This window comes from Clarias gariepinus, chromosome 4 (genome assembly GCF_024256425.1).
Source record: "Clarias gariepinus isolate MV-2021 ecotype Netherlands chromosome 4, CGAR_prim_01v2, whole genome shotgun sequence".
Lineage (NCBI taxonomy): Eukaryota > Metazoa > Chordata > Actinopteri > Siluriformes > Clariidae > Clarias > Clarias gariepinus.
Window position 1 is genome coordinate 38,946,165 of NC_071103.1, and position 21,501 is coordinate 38,967,665.

At 41.5% G+C, this 21,501-nt stretch overlaps 1 protein-coding gene across 3 annotated transcripts; it reads right to left on the reverse strand.

Moving 5' to 3' along the window:
* Positions 1-1,641: 1,641 nt before the first annotated feature.
* Positions 1,642-21,141, reverse strand: rnpc3 (RNA-binding region (RNP1, RRM) containing 3). 3 transcript variants are annotated; one of them, XR_008357978.1, is made up of 18 exons: positions 21,060-21,141; positions 20,205-20,383; positions 20,074-20,121; positions 19,557-19,666; positions 18,020-18,109; positions 13,727-13,838; positions 12,841-12,909; positions 11,499-11,641; positions 11,203-11,325; positions 10,060-10,250; positions 7,842-7,997; positions 7,617-7,711; positions 7,353-7,411; positions 6,800-6,932; positions 6,497-6,570; positions 5,738-6,036; positions 5,545-5,625; positions 1,642-2,264 (listed from the first exon to the last, which is right to left on the reverse strand). XR_008357978.1 is itself a non-coding variant. In XM_053495500.1 (16 exons), exons 2-15 carry the CDS (start codon positions 20,358-20,360, stop codon positions 6,502-6,504), a joined length of 1,554 nt encoding a protein of 517 aa, XP_053351475.1. In that variant the 5' UTR covers positions 20,361-20,383; positions 21,060-21,141; the 3' UTR covers positions 5,680-5,829; positions 6,497-6,501. The 3 variants fall into 3 exon arrangements, 2 of the variants coding, with proteins under 2 accessions (XP_053351475.1, XP_053351473.1); XM_053495500.1 differs by lacking the exons at positions 1,642-2,264; positions 5,545-5,625 and having other exon boundaries at positions 5,680-5,829; XM_053495498.1 differs by lacking the exons at positions 1,642-2,264; positions 5,545-5,625 and having other exon boundaries at positions 5,680-6,036.
* Positions 21,142-21,501: the final 360 nt, after the last annotated feature.

A 21,501-nucleotide genomic window follows, 5' to 3' on the forward strand; every position in this document is an offset into this window, starting at 1 on the left:
TCATATAGGTGAGGATATATGTGCATATATACTGCATATAGGTGAAGATATATGTGCATATATCCTCATATAGGTGAGGATATATGCGCATATATACTGCATATAGGCCTTCATATATGCGCATATATCCTCATATAGGTCAGGATATATGTGCATATATACTTCATATAGGTGAAGATATATGCGCATATATCCTCATATAGGTGAGGATATATGTGCATATATACTGCATATAGGTTTCATATATGCGCATATATCCTCATATAGGTTCTTTCCATGTGGGTGTGCTTTACTAGCATTATCTGATAACCATGCGTGAACACTGACCGAGTCCGGGTGGGACGATTGTACATGAGAACCTTCACTGTTCGACTGAGGCAGAGTTTGGATGGACAGGGACATATACAGATACTGTAAAGCCAATTTATCATGCATGCTACTGTACATTCATGCCTGGCAGACAGATGCAGCAGTAGAGAGAGTCTATATAAAAGTCTATTAAAAATCACTGTATCTGTAATCACTGGATGGTCAGCAATAGCAACTGTCTGGATAAAACTAGTCACTAAACTAAACTACTAAAAAAAAAAAAAAAAATTGACATACTTTTCTGTCGCCATAACATTCGTTTACTTGTTTATTATTATTATTTGTCTTTTTGCCCAGGGTGCTTAAACTTTTGCATACATGTGGCGACGACTGAGGAAACCCAGCTGGACATGGTGAGGACATACACATAAACTTCACACAGACATGCAGTAAAAGTAAAAGTCCTCAGTTTCCTTTGGTACTTGAGTACCAGGTCAGAAGTTCTCACCTTGAAATTTACTTACGTTATTAATACTAGTTACGTTATTAGTCTCAAAGGAAAGGCAAGGCATGCAATTACTCATAACAGTCAGCAGGTGGTGAAGTTCCTACTTTAAATACTACACATCAGTATGATAAGATAAGATTTATTGTCTGTCCCAGATAGTGACAGACATTTTTCTTTGATAATGCTCCATGATCTACACAAACGTACGATCAGTAAAAATGTACAAAACGGTCTATTTTTTACTGTTTAAAGCAATTATTGCACTGGGAATAAATTATTTCTTGTAAATGTTTATTTGGGTCAGTGGGACTTTGTAGCACCTGCCTGATGGCAATAGCATGAATGAACAATGCAGCGGACGAGAAGGGTTTAATCAGTGATTTTTACGTTGAAATATCTTTGCTGACCTGAAGTGCCTTCGCAGTTGTGCTTTTTATACACCGTGTCAGAATGTTTAGGTCCAATAAGCTCTTTGCAAATACCTGAGCCAAGCTATTACCTTCTTGTTTGTATAGAGACAGGACATGGGTGTCAGTCAGATGTGCCACTAGGGCCATGTCATCTGCATACTTTATCAGTTTTATTCCTTCCTTTGTATAGACAGAGAAGGTGGTTAGGTAACACAATGCCATGCAGAAATGTAGTGAAGTAAAAGCACGGGTTTTTGCTGTACCTTTGATCTGAGTAACAGTAAAGTAAAAGAAAAAAAAAATCAATAAAGGACTAAAATGTAAAATATATACTTACATGCCAGTATGCGTCCCTGCAACCCTGCACACGGGTTTAAGCAGTATAGACGATGGGAGTAAGTATTCCTGATAAAATGTTGTATCTCAATCTTAACATTTATTTAAATAATTATCTGCTTCATGTGTGTTTTAATTGGTTTATTATTACTATTAGCTGTTTGTTAATGATAACATTAAGCTTTTTTGCACTTCTCAATCATTAAGAATCCTGCACCAGTAGGTGTTGAGATTATTATGTCTCTTGTGCTTATAAGTACGAACATGGACACCAGAGCCACGACGACATCCAATGGCCAGTTCATGTAAAGTACGTCTCCCCCGTGAACATTCTCTTTCTTCAACGCTGGGTCAGGGAGGGCGACCAGCTGGCAGTTTCACACCTGCGGAAACATCTGAGAGGAAATTCATATGCAGGGTTTATGTAGTGAAGCAAACCTATTTACGCCGCTGTCCGATGACATTCCCAACCGGCGATTTGTCATTGTTGCTGAAATTATAGCTGATAAATGTCTCGGTAATTCTCAATATTTCCGCCGCCGCTGGTGCATTTGTCATGGTTGAAGTCGGAAGAGGAATAGGGCACAGATGGGAACTCCTCTCGGCTGGCAGTGAAGTATGAGCCGCGGGTCGAGGGGCTGGTCCTCCCCTGCGTCTGATGCACATGTGTGATGGATGATGACGTCTGCGCAGATCTTCACCTGCAAGGAAGAGAAAAGGAGATGGGATTCATTTCCATAATGATGGGATGAGACGTGTGTATACTAGACAGACGGATTTCTGATCAAGAATATATACAGTTAGAGAGAGAGATTACGGCAACGGACAGACTACAGACAGACCAACAAGTAGATTAGATCTACAGGCAAGTAGTTCGCACATGGACACAGAGATAAACAGATCAGGCAGAAACAGAAAGAAAGACTGTTTAAAAGCATAGGAAGCCTCAATGGAGAGACAAACACAGATCAGATGGACAGACAGACGTGTAGGTTAAAAAGAAACATAGGTCAAACCAGACGGTTGAATTAGGAAGACAGGTAGACGAACACAGACATGAATTAGACATACAGACAACAACTGATCTGTAGACAGACAGGTAAATAAATGGAGAGACAGATTGGAAAGATAAATAACCAAGTAAATTGGATGGACAAATACATGAATTAGACAATTCATCAAAGACTGAGATGTAGACAGACGGATAGATGAGATAAACAGACAAGTAAGTAATATAAAAAGACAAACTGATAGATTAGATGGAGAGACAGAGGTTAGAAAGACAAATGAACAAGTAAATTGAATGGACAGACCAAACACATGAATCAGACAAATGGACAAAGACTGAGATGTCGACAGACATGTGGGTTAAACAGAAAGGCAGGTAGAGTAGACAGGTAGATTAGAAGAAAAGGCAAGAGAAGTAGATTAAATATGGAAGATTGAGACACCAGGACAGACAGATTAGACAAAGTGGTGGAGTAGATAAACAGATATTAGACAGACAGACGGGTGGTTAAGACAGACTGACAGTTAGTTGTCAGGGACAGACAGGGAGACAAGATAGGTAGATTGGACAAACATATATTAGAAGGACAGGCAAGTTCATAGGCAGGTAGATTAGATGGACAGACTTGGATCAGACTCAATAAAATGACAGACAGGAGGTGGGATTGGACAGAGACATAGAATAGACAGACAGGTAGATTAGACAGATAGGCATATTAAATGGATAGGTGTGTTAAACAGGCAAGGACATTACAAAGAGAGGTAGATTAGTTGGACAGACACATGGATTAGATTTAAAGATGTGTAAATTACAAGGACAGACAGAAGGTGGATTGGATGAGCATGTAGATTAGATGGACAGATTAAACAGATGGGCAGACATACAGTAGATTTAAATGAGATGACTCAAAAAGCAGATTAGATGTTCAAACAGACATGCAGATTGGACAGGTAGAAAGATTAGATAAGATTAGATTAGATTAGATTAGACGCCTTGTGTACATTGGGTATAAATAGTTTAAAATTATGTTCTTCACTACTACAATCACTGTGTCATCATCGAGTCACAGCAGTAAGCATGATGACGTACACACACACACACACACACACACATAATCACTGCGTCAGCACAATGAAGTAAGCAGTGTAAGGAACAGATCGTTTTTCCAGACAGCTCATTTTCCTGAATGACTGTGTCTCAGACTTTTACAGCGTTTTGTACCGCGACGTGGAGGCATCTGCTGATGCACGTTCCGTCCCAGATCCGGAGCACAGACGCTAGCTGACAGGACTGGGCGCTTTGGAAACCACAATCTGCTCACAGGGAGAAGAAATCTGGTGCAGGGAAGCAATTATGTCTGTCAGGATGAAGGGCTAAAAATGTCCAGATGACAATTAATAAATGATTTGTTGGAGTGAACTCTCCACCGTTCCCCCAAGATCATGAAGACTGAGGTGTAGCTGCGCTTGGCTAGTCCAGGTGTTGTGGCTGTGATCAGACCCGTCCAGGGTTAGCAGGTCTGGTATTTACAGCTGATTTGGAACAAGATGCAGGACGAGCAGCAATTAATAAAATAATTGGATTTAATAATAGATTTAACTAATCTTTACAGGCTGTGGAAAACAACAAAGAAAAAAAGTGTGCAGTCTGAAGTCCACATGGACCAAAACATACAATGATATGGAAGTTCTGGTTCCACTAATGTTTAGCTCTTGGGATGATTGAGCTCGTTATGTGGTCCATTGTGAATTCTTAACCACATGGTCATATGGAGTTAAATCAGATTTTAGCGCCTCATTGCCCCACATGTGCCCCTGCTCTGTTTAGTTGGCATGCCAAGTATTTAGATTTTTCAATGCACTCACTTACACCCTTTATTAGTTGTATATAATTTATAAATATTGTTTCTTCATTGGTTTTGGCGCACCTTTTTGGTTAGTTTCTTTTGTATGATACACTGTTGGTCTTTGCTCACAGGTTTTAAAGCATCGCAAGCAAAACTCATTTTTGTGTTAAATATTCTGCTCGTTACAAGTGTACATAAGGTTGAGGCTGAGCTGGAGCTTGGATGGAATCCATTTTCTTTCACTCTCCGTGATAATTAGAGGTCAGGTATCACCTTTTTAAAAGATAGCCATGTTTAAGGCGTTATGTTCCCGAACACGTAACCATTGAAATGTTTTCATTCCTCTGGAAGCTTTGACACCAGATAGAGGACCTCTCTCACCTCACAGTGTCGGAGAAGGAGCACCAGGTCCGAGCAGCGAGCGCCAGTGAGCCACGGCCTCCCACAGAGGTCGACTCAAGTCCAGCTCCTCTGCTTTGTACCTCTTCTTGTGTGTGTGTGTGTGTGCGCGCGTGTGGACTGTTCCTGTACTGACACCACCATCTGTTGCAAAGTTGCTGAAAGCTGAAATGGCTGCCTGATAGATCACTTTCTAAATTTAGTCCCCATTAAAAACTCATCTCAATCAGTCCACGATCAGAGAGCAAAAGAGAAAATATTTTTTAAATAATACTAATAATAATAATAAAAATTATAATAATCAGCATCACAACCCACACACCCAAATCTTTACTATCAGACCCGAAGTTAACATTCTGCTTAAAATAATAATGAGATGCATGGATGGACAACCATAAAAAGAGGTAAACTAGTGGAGAGAAAGGCAGACAGTTACATATGATGTGCTGAGAAATAGATACGGTTAAACAGATCAGACTAGATAAAAAAAAAAAAAAAAAAAAAGACAGATATGTGAATAAGCAGGATAGCCAGGGGAACAGATAGGCTAATTAGATCAGACATGTAGGTACATAAACCAGACATTAGATTAAGATTAGACAATCAGACAAAAGCAGACATTCAGATTTATACAGAAGGAAAGACAGCCACAAATGAGAAAATGCATATAGATGCAAAATCACAGATTAAGACTCTACAGAAAGAGACAGAAAATCAGATCAATTACATAAGATTTGAAGGTGTTGACAACACCATATCACAGTGTCTCTACTGTCCAACCCCAGCCTCACAGCAGCCCCTCCCCTATCTGTGTGAGTGTGCATGAGAGAGAAAATCAAACACACAATGTAATCCACAGCACTGATGTAAAACCATTTTTATTTATTTTCATCATGTTACATTAATAGAGCACACAGCACCAGTGAATTGGTACGGAATCTGAGAGAGACAGAGAGATGAACCTCTGGTGAGGACACTGAGGAGGAAGAGGAGGAGGTTCTTCACCTGGGAGCTGAAATCACAAGCGAGAGAGCATGGAGCTCAAAACAACAAGGAACGTTCTTCACTTAACCTAAATCATTACATTGTATAATAACATTAACATTAATAATAATAATAATAATAATAATAACTGTTTCCAGTCAGCCTATGAAAGGATATGCAGGATTAAGGATACACACAGAGTACTGCAGAGCTGAGACTGATGTGACTTCAAAATCTTCAACAAGGACAAACACGGGTTTAACACTTCTACACATTCCTTCAACTTTAATTAAAAGTGTAATATTACCGGTCATGTGATCAAAATGAGTCAGATCACAATAAACCAACTGTTTATGGGGACAAAAGGGGGTAAATTTTCCAGAATTTTAGAGGTTTCCAGCTTGCTGCAGCTCTTGAGTTGGCTCCACCCCCTTTAGCCCTCTCTTCCTAGCCCCACCCATTCTCTCTTGAATATTAACTTAAAAAAAAAAAAAAATTAACTTGATCCCGCCCCTCAACTCTTCGCAGGTCTCCACCTGGCCCCGCCCCTAATTCCTGGCAGATGTCCACCTGTTGTTGCTGACCACCTATTGGCTACACCTATTAACCTATACCCATCTCTTTTTCAGCCTATATCTTTGACCCCACCACTTGTACATTTTCTTATCAGTTTGTTAAAATTACAGTTCACTTACCCCACTTAGTGTTTTCTGGCTCCAGTCTTCGGACCGGTCGGGTCCTGTTTAGGTTTTGCCGATCGAGCGAATTGCTGGAGTGATTTAAGTTAAGGCTAAAACACAGAATGGGAACTCGTACCCTTTGATTAAAATTCACCCACATGAAGACACAACTGACGTTTAAACTCCACACTCGTTCCTTTAAAACACACGCGACACCAGATTTCAGAAAAATCACACACCACGGATGGAGTGACATTTTCATCACACGGAGAAGTGGAAGCGAGTGAATTGCCGTGAAGCAGGCAAGATGAAGGATACAACCACTAGGGGCTTGTCGTGTAGGACGTATCCGTTCGTATCCCTCAAGGCCTTCTCTGCACTTTTCTCACTGGGGAGACCGATGAAGGCTTGACCTTTCATTCTTCCCTCTTTCATTAATACAATATCAAATCTGAAAAGAAGAAGAAGAAAAAAAATAAACAGTACAATTCAGGTACAATTCAAACATCAAAGTCTGACTTTTCGGAGTTTATTAAAATGGAAGAGAATTTATTTATTCGATCTCTTATTCTGGAATGCAGTAGGAAACCTACATCTCTCGCAACTTGTTTCATATACTACATGCTAACACTTGTAGACAAGTCAATAAATGGATAAAAACGACGTGAGGGAGGGGATAAAACAAATCAAGCTTCAGCCCAAAGTGTTAACTTGTACCATTGTTACTATAAAACAAAACCTACCTCGTTTTTTACAGGCTCAATGTGATCATACACGTGAATAGTTACAGATCTTTTATACAGCAGCATCATTACAGGAAAAACCCTGGTCTGTGGTAGTATAGCTGCAGTAAAGAGTAAGAGTTGTTCACCTGTTCCTCTCGTCTTCTGATGAGGTGTCGATGTACCTGCTGTAGATATACTTCAGGTCCTGAGGAAAAAAGAGACAAACACTCCAATGTGGTACCACTAACAATGATGATTAAAAAAAGCTTTACCTTTACTTGACTGTTATAAAGCTCTGACACTGGAGACTCATTCCAGAAACGTTATATAATTAACATTCCCATAATGCAACAGTGCTGTGGTGTAACTGTACAGCCTCTTACAGCGCTGTGTTTCGGCTCTCTACTCACTTTTTCTTCCACTTGTTTGGCGATGTTCTTTACGTAAAGCCTGCACGTAGGTTCTCCGGGTTCGTAGTTCTTAAACACGGACATCCTCTTCATCTCTGACACACACACACACGCACACGATTATGTTCAGAACGTTTTATATACAAAGTGATTAATGTGTGTGTGTGCGTGTATGTGAGTTTATGAGCTTTCATTCGGGGATGAGAGTGAGAGAGATTGTTGTACCGTCTCTGGAGAGTCGTCCTCTCTCCAGCTCTCTCCGGGAGATGAACTCAGAGGGGATTTCATCCTCTTCCTCCCCGCTCTCCTCCTCTCTGCAGCTCTGTGTGCTGGGATACAGCTTCCCAAATCCTGACCCTCCCACTTCCTGCTCAGCCGAGTCTGTACAGGAGACAGAGAAAGAAAGAAGCAGTTAGGACTTAAAACACAAAGACGAGATTTGATCTTAAATACCAATTACACACACGGTATTAGAACTTTGGAACCAGAGAGCTGAGAAAGAGAGCTGAGAAAAAGAGGCCACGCCTCCTTATCCACACCTGCTTGACTGAGGCCAAGATGACACCGAGGACACACCTCCGTCAAAGAGACACTGTGGACACACCTCCTACAATGAAACTAAGACACTGAGGACACACCGCCGTCACAAAAACACTGCGGCCACACCTCCTACGCCACAGTTACTCTAATGAGGACATTGGGGACACACCTCCTCAGCCAGTCTTGCTCCAGTGAGATCAAGATACCGAATCACCGAGGCCATGCCTCCTTCCCCACACCTCCAATGATGAGGCCACGCCTCCTTTGGATACCTGCTCCAGTGAGAAGAGACACTGAGGCCAAACCCCCTTCACCACACTTGCTCTAATGAAACCAGGACACCAAGGCCACACCTCCATCACAGAGCCAGTGAGGCGACACCACCTCCGATGAGACCAAGACACTGAGGCCACACCTCCTTACCAGACCTCCAATGATAATGCCACTAAGGCCACGCCTCCATTGGATACCTGCTCCAATGAGAAGAGTCACTGAGGCCACACCTCCTTCGATGAGACTAAGACTCTGAGGCGAGCCACCATCAGAGAGACACTGAGGCCACACCTCCTTCGCCACACTTACTCTAATGAGGTCGAGACACCGAGGCCACACCTCCGTCACAAGGCCACAGAGGCCACGCCTCCTTCCTCATCCCTGCTTCGGTGAGACACTGAGCCCATGCCTCCTTCACCTCTCAAAGAAATAATAATGAACCGCTATAATAAACCAGTGGAGCAGAGTGGTGTCAGACTTTACACACACAGATCCGCACAAATACCCCACATTCCATCAGTGTCTGCCATCATATCGTAAATATTCACACCCGTATGGCAAGGTGAGCTGATGAATATTTACACCGTTATCCTAACACGTCTGAGAAAACAACGTGCAAAGAAGAAGAAGACGACAGGCCGGTAAAACAAGCGGCTTTCACTTTAGTTTAAATCTCTTCAGTGTGTGTGTGTGTGTGTGTGTGTGTGTGTGTGTGTGTGTGTGTGTGTGAGGTCGTGATGTGTGCTGTCACATGCTCTAAGAAAAAACGACGATGAGAAATTATGAAGAGCAGCGGCCCGCTGCAAGTCCCAGAGAAACTTGTCATACAGATCTACTCACTCTCCCCCTGTGTGTGTGTGTGTGTGTGTGTGTGTGTGTGTGTTGGAGCAGAAAGCCAAAGTCTGTGCTGATAAATTCCTCCTTGGAGAATTGCATGTAGCCTTTCTTTCTCTCCCTCAATCCAAATTATCCCGGGCCTTATCCTCCGCTTCTCACACGCTGCTGTTTATCTGTGCAAAACAAGAAGAACCGAAACAACTCCCTGATTCGGTTTATCCCTTTTATACCACGTCTGTGTGTGTGTGTGTGTGTGTGTGTGTGTGGTTAAAAACGTCAACACAAAACTGACTTTCCTACAGCTTTGTGTCCTGGAATATGACATGTACCATCAGGGAAGAAACCCTCCATAGATGTGATACTCTGGTGATTCAGTACATTCAGGTGGTTCCCTTCTTACCCTGACACGCCCATCACTCTAAAATAGGGTCGGGGTTTTATCCATTTTAGCCATTGTTTTGCTGTTATTATAATAAACATATACTGGGCTCAGGATTGTGCAGTATTGAAGGACATATCGTTTTTTTTTTCAGCACAAAATAGGCAACATAATAAACAAAATTTGTCAATTTTAAACAATAACCGTTGTATAACTGTTCCGCTTGATTTTTAAGTTAACTTAAATGCTTTTTAAAACATTATGCTTTTAGGGATTACAAAAAAAAGAAGAAGATATGATTATTTTATCGATAAAGATAATGGAAATTTAATAAAAGGGCGGAGCTACCAACCTGCACATCAAAAAATAATCTGAACCACATTAAAGACTTGATCGTAACATCTTGTTCATCACCTGCTGCTTCCTGCAGAGTCTCCTCCTGCTCCTCATCCTCCTCCTCCTCCTTCGTCTCCTGCTCCTTGTCCTCCTTTTCCTCTTGTGCCATCACGACTGTCTCAGCCGGGATGTGGAACTCGATCTTCTTGGGTCCTAGCTGGAGCGGCTGCTCAAATACATCAGAGGGCCTCAGAGTGGGACCTGGAGCACTAGCACAGAATAAATCAACGAGTTTATTTTAACGTTGAAGAAGTAATTAAACAGCTCTCTTAGGTGATACTTAGGCCCTGGAGCATACATTGGGTGAGAGTTTACACACTGCACTTAGGTACGGGTTTTTGATCTTTTCCACACTTGGCAATGTTAAAATCTGGATAAGAAACAAAACAAAAAAAAAGAGAAAAAGTAAAGTAAAAGGAAGTAGAAAAGTACTGAAGATGTGACTGAAATATTGTTCATTGTGATTGATGTAAAAGCCCAAAGTGAATTGTGGTGGAACTTCTGAGAGATTAGATGTTAGCTGAATGTAGTTACATGTGTACATGAGGCCTGTTACATGATGCCTGTGTGGTTCGGGTTCGAGGGCGTGTGAACCCTGGGCGGTTCGGGTTCGAGGGCGTGTGTGCGTGCGACACCTGTGCGGTTCGGGTTCGAGGGCGTGTGTGCGAGCGACACCTGTGCGGTTCGGGTTCGAGGGCGTGTGTGCGTGAGACACCTGTGCGGTTCGAGGGCGTGTGTGCGTGCGACACCTGTGCGGTTCGGGTTCGAGGGCGTGTGTGCGTGCGACAACTGTGCGGTTCGAGGGCGTGTGTGCGTGAGACACCTGTGCGGTTCGGGTTCGAGGGCGTGTGCGACACCTGTGCGGTTCGGGTTCGAGGGCGTGTGCGACACCTGTGCGGTTCGGGTTCGAGGGCGTGTGCGACACCTGTGCGGTTCGGGTTCGAGGGCGTGTGCGACAACTGTGCGGTTCGGGTTCGAGGGCGTGTGCGACGCCTGTGCGGTTTGGGTTCAAGGGCGTGTGAGATACCTGTGCGGTTCGGGTTAGAGGGGGTGGGCGACACCAGGTTCGAGGGCGTGTGTGCGACGCCTGTGCGGTTTGGGTTCAAGGGCGTGTGAGATACCTGTGCGGTTCGGGTTAGAGGGGGAGGGGGTGTGTCATACCTGTGTGGTTCGGGTTTTGGTGTAAACAGGTCCTTCAGTTTGGGTTTCTTTCTCTTGACCGGTGTTTTTGTTCTCAGAGGCCGTTTGCACGGCTGGTTAACGAGACCCATCAACCTGATCATCCTGCAGGGACAGAAAGTATCGAACACTTTACTCCCACTCACTCACACACGTAACATCAAACATATAACAAAAAGTCAGTTAAAGTCGTCTACAGTATTTAAAAAAAAAAGGGGTCCAAGTTAATAACAATTAAATCAGAATATTCCTCTGAAAGACTGAGACATTTTACAGACCTCTCTCTCTCTTCGTCATCTTCGCTCTCGTACTCTGACTCCTCATCTTCATCGCCCGTGCCCTTAGGTAGCGGTGGGTTCTCCAGGGGAAACGCAGGAGGCGGGGGCACCATGGGGGGCAGAGGGCCGTGAGCCAGTGTATACTGAAATGAAAAGACACAGCGTTGGACATTTAATCCCTTTTCCCCTCTCTGATATTAACAGACCATCTGGCTGGAAATACTGCACACGTGTAGATGTTTAAACATCAGTGTTGATCTTTAGAAGCTAAATAAACCACATGAATACGTCTGTTCATCGATTAAACATTCACACACACACACATACACACACACTCTGTTATAACAGGAAAGATGCTCACAGTGTGAACTTCTGATCCAGATTATTCTACATGCCTCTGATCATTTAAATACTTAGTATGCCTTGAATTATTTGACAATATTCATATATTATTTCAGATTATTTAATCTGACTAAAATTATATTAAAGATATAATGACTTCACATAATTTAGATTATATAAATTACCTGCCTGGGATTACTTGGTGGGCTTACTCCATGTGATTTAGATTATTTAATTTGAGTAAAGTAATTTCAGAGTATTTGGATTATTTTGCATGATTCAAATTATTTAATAGAGTAGGATTATTCATTGTGATTAGAATTATTTCAGGCATTTGGAATTACCAGAGCTGATCGTGGTTGTTTCATCTCATTATGGTTGGTTGTTGTCCATGTAGATAGGTTAAATTTTCACTCATCAATATAAACAACATATTTTATATTATTTGGATTATGTAATCTGATTGGGATTAATTTGGTTACAGGATAACCTGAATAGGATTAGTTTGTATCTAAAATAATTATGAACAGATTAACTCATTTTTAAAATAAAATATGCTGACTGGGACTGTTCAAGTGATGTGGATTATTGCACCCGATTGGGATTATTTAGGAATTGTTCGGAAAGAACTAGAAATAATTGATTTGCATTACCTCAGATGACTAGATTATCTGGATAATTTATCCGCCTGGGATTATACGACCTTTTAGCAGTTATTTGTTCTGACGGGGATTATTGATTTCAATTGACTATCATAGTTATTTGAATTTTCTGGATTATTTAATCAGATTAGGGTCATTTCGCATGAAAGGGTTTAGTGTTAATTATTCATCCGATGATCCAACTGATTGATCGTTATAATTTCATCTGATTATTTCTCGCCATTGATGCTGTACAAACACCACTAGGTTCAAGATTATTTCAATAATCAGTTGATCGTTATAAGCTTGTGTTTATATGTTATTTTTTTGTGGCTTCAGAGGTAAATATGCGAGCTTACTGCTGGAGGAGGCGTGGTCACAGGTCCGAACGGACACGGCAGGTTCATCTTATTCATCAGGTGGAGAACCTGCAGAGAAACCAGTTCAAAGTATCAGCCTGAGCAAAAGAGCAGCAGCCACACTCTCTTTGTGTATGTATGTATGTATGTGTATGTGTGTGTTGTAATTTGCCTCATACACCTGCTGTTATGCATCTCACGGACAATAATTGGGACCCAAACGCCATATGCAGCCAAGATTGCTGTGCGAGTATGTGTTGCACAGCGCCTCAGAGCTCAGAAGTGCAACAGCATCACCGTGAGGACGGACGAGGAACTGCACGACTACCACCGAGGAGAAGTTCACTTCCACACACAGTAACATCCACTTTGAGTTTTATTTTTATGTGGTTGTTTTGTGCAAGTTTACTCCATAATCCAACATTATCCGATGTATACCACATCATACACACTGTTAATTACAAAAAAACTAATAAAAATCTAACATGTACAGAACATTATTGGAAAAATAACCTAATAAAGATTAAAGTTAACATCTTTTTTAGGGAATCAATTACATATGTGTTTAAAATTTTAGTCATGGATTTCAGGAGTCTCATATCGACATAGCAACAGACCTAAAAATACTACATGCCATTGCAAAATCTTTGTCTGTAGATATACTTCTGCAAGGTATGTAGATGTATACATTTTATAAAAAATAAAGTAACTTTCATTGGCTAACTTGTGTTTTTTTTCTTCCTCGCCTTAATCGCTTATGTAATATTGTAAAATAAATAAATAAATAAATGTGGGGGAAAAGCATGTGAGAGAGAGTGTGTGTGTGTTTTTTAATCTGTGTGTACCTCGTATACAAATGTAAGCAGCAGGATCGGCTTAAACGTACCTGAACGTAGAACTTGGGTACGCTGACGAGGGTGTGAGTGATGTTCGTCAGGATGGAGCTCGAAGGAGGAGGGTATAAATACTTCAGCGTGGGATTTGCTGGGAACTTTAATCTGTGGAGGTGAGAGGTACGAACAAGTGGAGGGAAAGAGAGAGATAGAGAAGGAGGGGTATGAGGAGGTATGGAACAGCCTCTTAAATATATCCAACTCAAAATATATTAAAATAAGAATAAATTCCATTTACAAGTCGAACACAGTAGGAGCGGGGTTTCCTGCCACAAAAACACACACACACACACACACTGCAGCTCCTGAACTTCACCATCAAATCTTGTAACGATCAGATAATTTAATAACCGGGTTACAGTACACTAACGTGAGAACTTTAATCTAGCCTCTGGTGAAGCAATAGCGATAACAGCAACCCAAAGTGTATTAAACAAAGAAAAACAAACCCCCAAAAAAATCTAATAATATTAATAATATTTACAAAATATATACAACCAGATAATGTGTGAGTGAGTGGAATAATTGTCCAAAGTCCCGGTTATTTATGAATAATGTGTGTAGTGGGAGGGCTGGATCGGCCTCACCGGACATGAGCATGATCTTGGAGCTGGAGCGAGGTGGTGAGACAAACCGTGGGGTGATAATCCAACTGACAAGGATATCCGCCGACAACAGTCTCTACAATAACTTTCAACTCCACGACAATCGTCACAATACCAGCGCATCTCCTAATACTCTCCTCCTGAGCCTCTCACCTGGTGTCGTTTTAACAGGATCCCATGACCCATATTGTCACGTCATTAGGATGACCTCGTGACGCAGCTGCGCACTCTCACGAGACTTCAACCAAAACACAAAATCATTGAGACACATAAACCATAGCGGGTGCGATTTATAAGGCCCAGCAGCTTTCTATTTGTCTGCTTATCAAAATCCTATATAAAAACCCTTTGACGTGGCTGCGCTACAACCTCAGTAGAGTTATAATTAATGAAAAGAGAGAGAGAAAGAAACTTCACACAAGTAGCGCGTGTTCAGGACCATGAATCGCATTTTTTTCTAGTCAGGACCACTTACAACATGAAGTGACTTAGATGTGAATTTACTCTTGCTTTGTCACTAGATGGCGCTACTGGCACTGGTAACATAATTGAAAAAAAAAATTAAAATAATTGTAATTTTTTTTAAATAGTTTCGCCAATAATCTATTAAGATTTCTATATAACAAATATTAACGTGAATTCAGATAAATTCCTATATTAAACATAACAGTATAAATATTTTAGTACTATAGAGAAAAAAAGGCAATCGTAGATGAAAGCGCAGCCTATGATGGTGAATTATTACCGTATTTACCCTACAGTACTGATACCGAAGAAAACGCGCTCGCATGAGTTACAGTACAGTCGTGGTCAAAAGTTTTAAGAATTACATACAATTGGAAAAGATGCTGCTTAAGTTTTTATAATAGCAATTTGCATATACTCCAGAATGTTATGAAGAGTGATCAGATGAATTGCATAGTCCTTCTTTGCCATGAAAATTAACTTATTCCCAAAAAAACCTTTCCACTGCATTTTATTGCTGTCATGAAATGATCTCAGCAGGTCCTTTAAGTAATCGTCTTGTTAACTCAGGTGAGAATGTTGACGTGCACAAGGCTGGAGATCATTATGTCAGGCTGATTGGGTTAGAATGGCAGACTTGACATGTCAAAAGGAGGGTGATGCTTGAAATCATTGTTCTTCCATTGTTAACCTGAAAGAAACGTGTGCAGCCATCACTGCGTTGCATAAAAATGGCTTCACAGGCAAGGATAATGTGGCTACTAAGATTTCACCTAAATCAACAATTTGTAGGATCATCAAGGACTTCAAGGAAAGAGGTTCAATTCTTGTTAAGAAGGCTTCAGGGCGTCCAAGAAAGTCCAGCAAGCACCAGGATTGTCTCCTAAAGAGGATTTAACTGCAGGATCGGAGTGCCACCAGTGCAGAGCTTGCTCAGGAATAGCAGCAGGCAGGTGTGAGCGCATCTGCACACACAGTGAAGCGAAGACTTTTGGAAGATGGCCTGGTGTCAAGAAGGGCAGCAAAGAAGCCACTTCTCTCCAAAAAAAAAAAAACATCAGGGACAGATTGATTTTCTGCAAAAAGTATGGTGAATGGACGGCTGAGGACTGGGGCAAAGTCTTATTCTCCGATGAAGCCTCTTTCCGATTGTTTGGGGCATCTGGAAAAAGGCTTGTCCAGAGAAGAAAAGGTGAGCGCTACCATCAGTCCTGCCAACAGTAAAGCATCCTGAGGCCATTCATGTGTGGGGTTGCTTCTCATCCAAGGGAGTGGGCTCACTCACAATTTTGAACAATGCATTTTCCAGCACGATGGAGCACCGTGCCATAGGACAAAAGTGATAACTAAGTGGCTCGGGGACGAAAACGTTGAAATTTTGGGTCCATGGCCTGGAAACTCTTAATCTTAAAAAATCTTAATCCCACTGAGAACTTGTGGTCAATCCTTAAGAGGCGGGTGGACGAACAAAAACCCACTAATTCAGACAAACTCCAATAAGTGATTATGAAAGAATGGGTTGCTATCAGTCAGGATTTGACCCAGAAGTTGATTGAGAGCATGCCCAGTCGAATTGCAGAAGTCCTGAAAAAGAAGGGGACTCTTTGCATAAATGTCATGTAATTGTCGATTAAAGCCTTGGAAACGTATTAAGTGCTTGTAATTATATTTCAGTACATCACAGAAACAACTGAAACAACGATCTAAAAGCAGTTTAGCAGCAAACTTTGTGAAAACTAATATTTGTGTAATTCTCAAAACTTTTGGCCACGAGTGTACATATAAAGAAATGACATCGATATTTTACATTCTAACACTGCGTGAGACACAGCAGTACAGTACACGGGTTTACCTTCACATTCCTTTTTTTGTTTTTGTTTAAGCGTAATGTATTAAACTGAGTTTGAAATTAAATTAAAGTGTTTTGGGACATTATTTAGGGTTTAAACTAGAAAAATAGGCTCTTTTTCGTTGTGTCGACTGTACACTCACACTAAACTCTAACTCATGAGAAGTCACAGTTTAATACAATGACATTTTATTTGGTGCATAGAGAACAGTTACACGGCAAATGTAAAGCTGTGGAATTTTACCGCATGGCATTTCAGTGATGACTGACGCCATCACTAAAATGCCAGGATTCAGACAGTCTGGACTATTTGGAACCGATGCTGATGTTGGATCTGACGACGACCCGACAGAGAAAAACACGCTACTTCATCTCCCTCTCCCCAAACACACAGCAGATTGAGTGCTTCAGATGAGGAATGCTTGTTGTTAGGCCCAGCGTACACATACCATGCGGGCTAATTTAAACTTTAATAGCTAACGGTGACCAGTGTAGTGTTTCTCTACTAATTAAAAAGCAATTGGCTGGTTTTAAAGTAAAATTACAACTTGTATACCAAAATGACTTATAAATGTTTTTTCTTTCCTGATTGATAACGCCGTTTTTGCTAATAGCGACTAAAATCGTGGTGAGACATATAGTCTGGAAAATGCTTTATCATTATTTCATTTATGTTTGGAGCCATTTTGTGGAGTAAGGAACTAAACAAGACAGTCAGGGAGGACGTAAGAGAGGATGCAAGAAAGGAAGTGAGGGGAAAATGAGAGAGTGGGCAACTGAGGGAGGGAGTGATGAAGAAAGAGAGGGAGCGAGCGAGTGAGCGAGGTTGTCAAGTTGAGATTGTGATTGAAGGTGAGGCGGTGGCAAGTCGCTCTAAAATAATACCTTCGCCCTGAGCCTCTTTATCAAATACCACCTGGTGCCACCAAATGGCACAAGCAGCAGGCCTGTCAGCAACACACACACACACCCTGACAGTCAGGCACACACACACACACACTGCCAGCAGCAATGTAAGAGGTGTGCACAAAGTGTGCTAAGAGACAGGAATATCTGACTAACTGCCGCACACACTCCCAAACAACCCAGGGTGCCAATACTTTCAATCTGTACCGCTGAAAGAGTAAGACCAATGCAGTGTAGTGTCAGGATTTTATCTGATGATGTCACAGCTGACCAATCAGGTGCTGTGTTTCCCACACACACACACAGTACGCTCCAAAATTCCATCACTCCTTCTTTCTTTCCTCTGTCCCCTCGTCCTCCTGTCTTTCATTCTGTTGTCTTTCCCTCAGCTCTCTGTTTTTTTTTGTGTCCCTGTACCCCGTCTTTTCTATTTCGACCTCCTCCTGCTCCTCTTCTCATACCCGAGACTCGGGGCGATGCCGGTGTCGATGAGAGGAATGCTCGGCTGCTGAGTCTCCTTCTTCTGCTTTTCATTTGGATCATCGGCGGCCCTGGAACAGGAATGACCATTGGTGAACTTAACGGAGAAACACACACACACTTCTCTACCGCTTCAAAACAGAATATGAAGATGATTGTATGATCAGTTACATTTTGATTCATAAGGGAACACCACTGTATGAGTACAATCAACACAGTACGAGTCGATTCACAAAAAAAAAAAAAAAGATTCAATGTTTATCAACCACAGTGATTCTTATACAGGTAGTCCTCGACTTACAAACACGTTCTATTCCGGGAGCACGTTCCTAAGTCGGATTTGTTCTTAAGTCTGACAAAGTAAGTCTTGTACGCCTACACTAATATACAACGTAAAGCTTACCAATCCAGTTATCTAAATCTCAGTCCCCTTTCCCCACACTGCCAACTTGTGGCAAACACCGCGCCTTAAGAAATTACTTTCGCAGCCTTTAAATGACGAGGGGAATCCTGGACTAATTTTTTGTGTCAGAGCTGTTTCGGACTGTAAACATTGTTTTGGGGGGATCACTTACGTGAAAAATAATCTCCTGATAGAAAACGTGCACATGAACGTAAACATGACTCGGAAAGCTCTAATAATACAGATACAATTAATGTCAGTAGTACTGCGAGTGTCCATCACATTCCAAATTAAAACTCTGGAAATGAGAGCATCCATGTGAATGCAGTAAATACACTTGCGCTAATTTCAAGGGAAGCGTTAGCTCTTTGGGCTAAAATTAAAATGTCTAAAACGTTCTTAGTGTGCTTTAGATCAGTTGTCTTCTATCCCCAATAGTGCTCCATATCATGAAAAGAAACACTCAGTTCGATACAGAGAAAAGACAGTCCATTATTAAAGACATGAAACATCTCAAGAATTTTAAATGTCTCCCTAAGTGCTGTCCCTAAAAGCACCAATGGATACGATGAAATTCTACCACACAGTAGGAAAAGCAGCCAACAAGTTATTCAACACCTCTGAAACTCCTTCAGGATTGTTTCCAGGTGATGACGTCATGAGGTCTGACTGAGAGAACGCCGAGTGTCGCAAAGCCATTATCGAAGCACGAGGCCTGAACTTTAAAGACTCTTAATTAAAAAATATAAACTGTATTCTGGGGTATTTAATGTGTTTGTTGATAACAGAAATTATTATTTATTCTGTTGCAATTTCAATGTCTTCAGTATTAACATACAATTTTAAAGACAATTAAAATAAATAAGAATATTGAACATGATGGTGGGTCTGGACTATTGACAGATACTGTAAATGTTTTAAGGCTTGTTCACAGATTTCTCTGATATTCTCAGTGCGGTTAAGCTGATTAACTCTAAAGACATTTTTTCAACACTTTACCAAGGGTGCCAATAATTCTTAAATGTTTTTTGTCATGGTAAATACAAGAGATTGGTAAAAGACATGTCCGGTCGCACTTCTACATCCACAGTCCAGGCTGTTTCAGTCTCGCGTACCTGTCGGAAACTTTAGGACTCTTCAAGACCACGACGTTCTCTTGATCTCTGGCGAATTCCACGACCAGCGTGTGACCCAGAATCCTCAGCTGATGGAGTCTCCTCAGAGCCTGGGAGATGAGCAAAGGGATAGAGAGAAGGAGAAAAAGAGAGAAAGAGGGGGATAAGAGAGAGAGATGGTGAAAAAAGAAACAGAAAAAGAGAAAGGGAGAGACAGAAAAAGAAAAACACAGACAGACAAAAGAAACAAGAGAGAAAATAGAGCGACAGAGACACAGAGAGATAAAGAGACAGAAAGATAAAGAGAACAAAAGATATAAAGAGACAGACATAAACAGAGAGACGAATGGAGAGAACAAGAGAGAAAGAGAGAGAGAGAGACAAGTTAAATTAAATCAGATGAAATTCATCTCTGTGACATTATATGATATAAGGCTGGACATTATAGGAGACTTCAAAGAGGACATGTGAGGTTTCAAATCCTTGCGACTGTGGCGTGTTCCTGTTCTGCTCTTACCCTCGAGGCTGAGGTCTCGCTGGAGAACGTAGCGAAGGCGGTGTGTTTCTGAAAACAGAGGAGGGATTATTAAACGGTGAGAGACAGAGGGTTTGTATTTGTACAGAATGAGACAATAAAGTGAGACGTACTAAAGGGCCTTTATCGGACAGCACGCGCACGGACGAGGCACCGAAGTACTCCAGCAGGTCCTCCTTCTCCTCCCGGCTCAGGTCCGCAGGCAGGTGTCTCACGATCAGCGTCTTACTGCGCTTAGTGTGGACGCTGTCCTCGTCCTGCTCCGCCATGTCTCTCTCTTTCACACATACACCTGGGAGACATTAATAAACGAGAAAACATACCACAATTAAGACATCTCGCTGTCCTTTAAACGGCAGTGATTTCACTAAAGCGGGTTCGCTCGCTCTTACATTAAAGTTTAAGTGTCTGATCCTCTAGAGTTGAGTGGATTTAAGTCTCAGACTGACTTAAACCTGAATGTAAGGTTAAACTAATCCGGCTAAACTAATATAACTAGCTGTATCTCTTACATTTACAGTTTACATCGAGTGTAAGCATCTGTTTGAGTGTATTGTGAATCAAAACCACTTTAAACCTGATTCTACAGCTAAACTAATCCGGCTAAACTAATCCGGCTAGCTCAATCCTGTCACGGCGCGTGCGTTTATTTCAACCATAACCGTTACCAACGTTACTGCTCGGGTCACGTGACTGTTTAGCTGCTGAACATTTCGCTAAAAATAATAAATCCGAATGAAATGAAAGATAAAGGCGGCGTGTCAGTAACACTAGCTGGCGTCAATGTTGTGTTTGGTGGATTAGCAAGCTAGCATGCTAAACTAAACAGGACACAATATTTTAAAATAAATAAACAACTAAACCGATAAAAGCGTCCGAAAAAGCACACACGATTAAAACCTAAATTAACTTGTGTTTTAAAATCACCAGGATTACCACTAACATCTATATTTTAGTATTTTACTTACGAATAAATATCGCCTAACGTGTTGAAATTGCCTCCACCAGAAGCAGTCGTGTCCCAAATCACACACTGTTAGTGCCCTAGACTCTACACCGCCGTCCTGAGAAGCTATGACGTAACACTCACACCCTATATAGGACATCGATACAGGGAGCACGCAGCCATTTTAAGACACAACCCCGTTTCCTGAAGGCGGGTTTTAACCCAGGAGTTCTGAGCGCTGATAGGTTGTCATACACGACTCAAAGTGTAAAGCCTCTCAATGATTGGTTTGTGAGCGCTGTGACAGGATCGAGCTAGCTAAATTAGGTTAGCCGGATTAGATGTACTGTATATTCACATCTAATCTATTCATAATTTCTCGAGTTTACTGTTCCGTGACGTAAGGTTTTAAAAGACGTTTTGATTGGTGTAGAGAGATGTCAGTTATTTATCCGTCCAGCCCA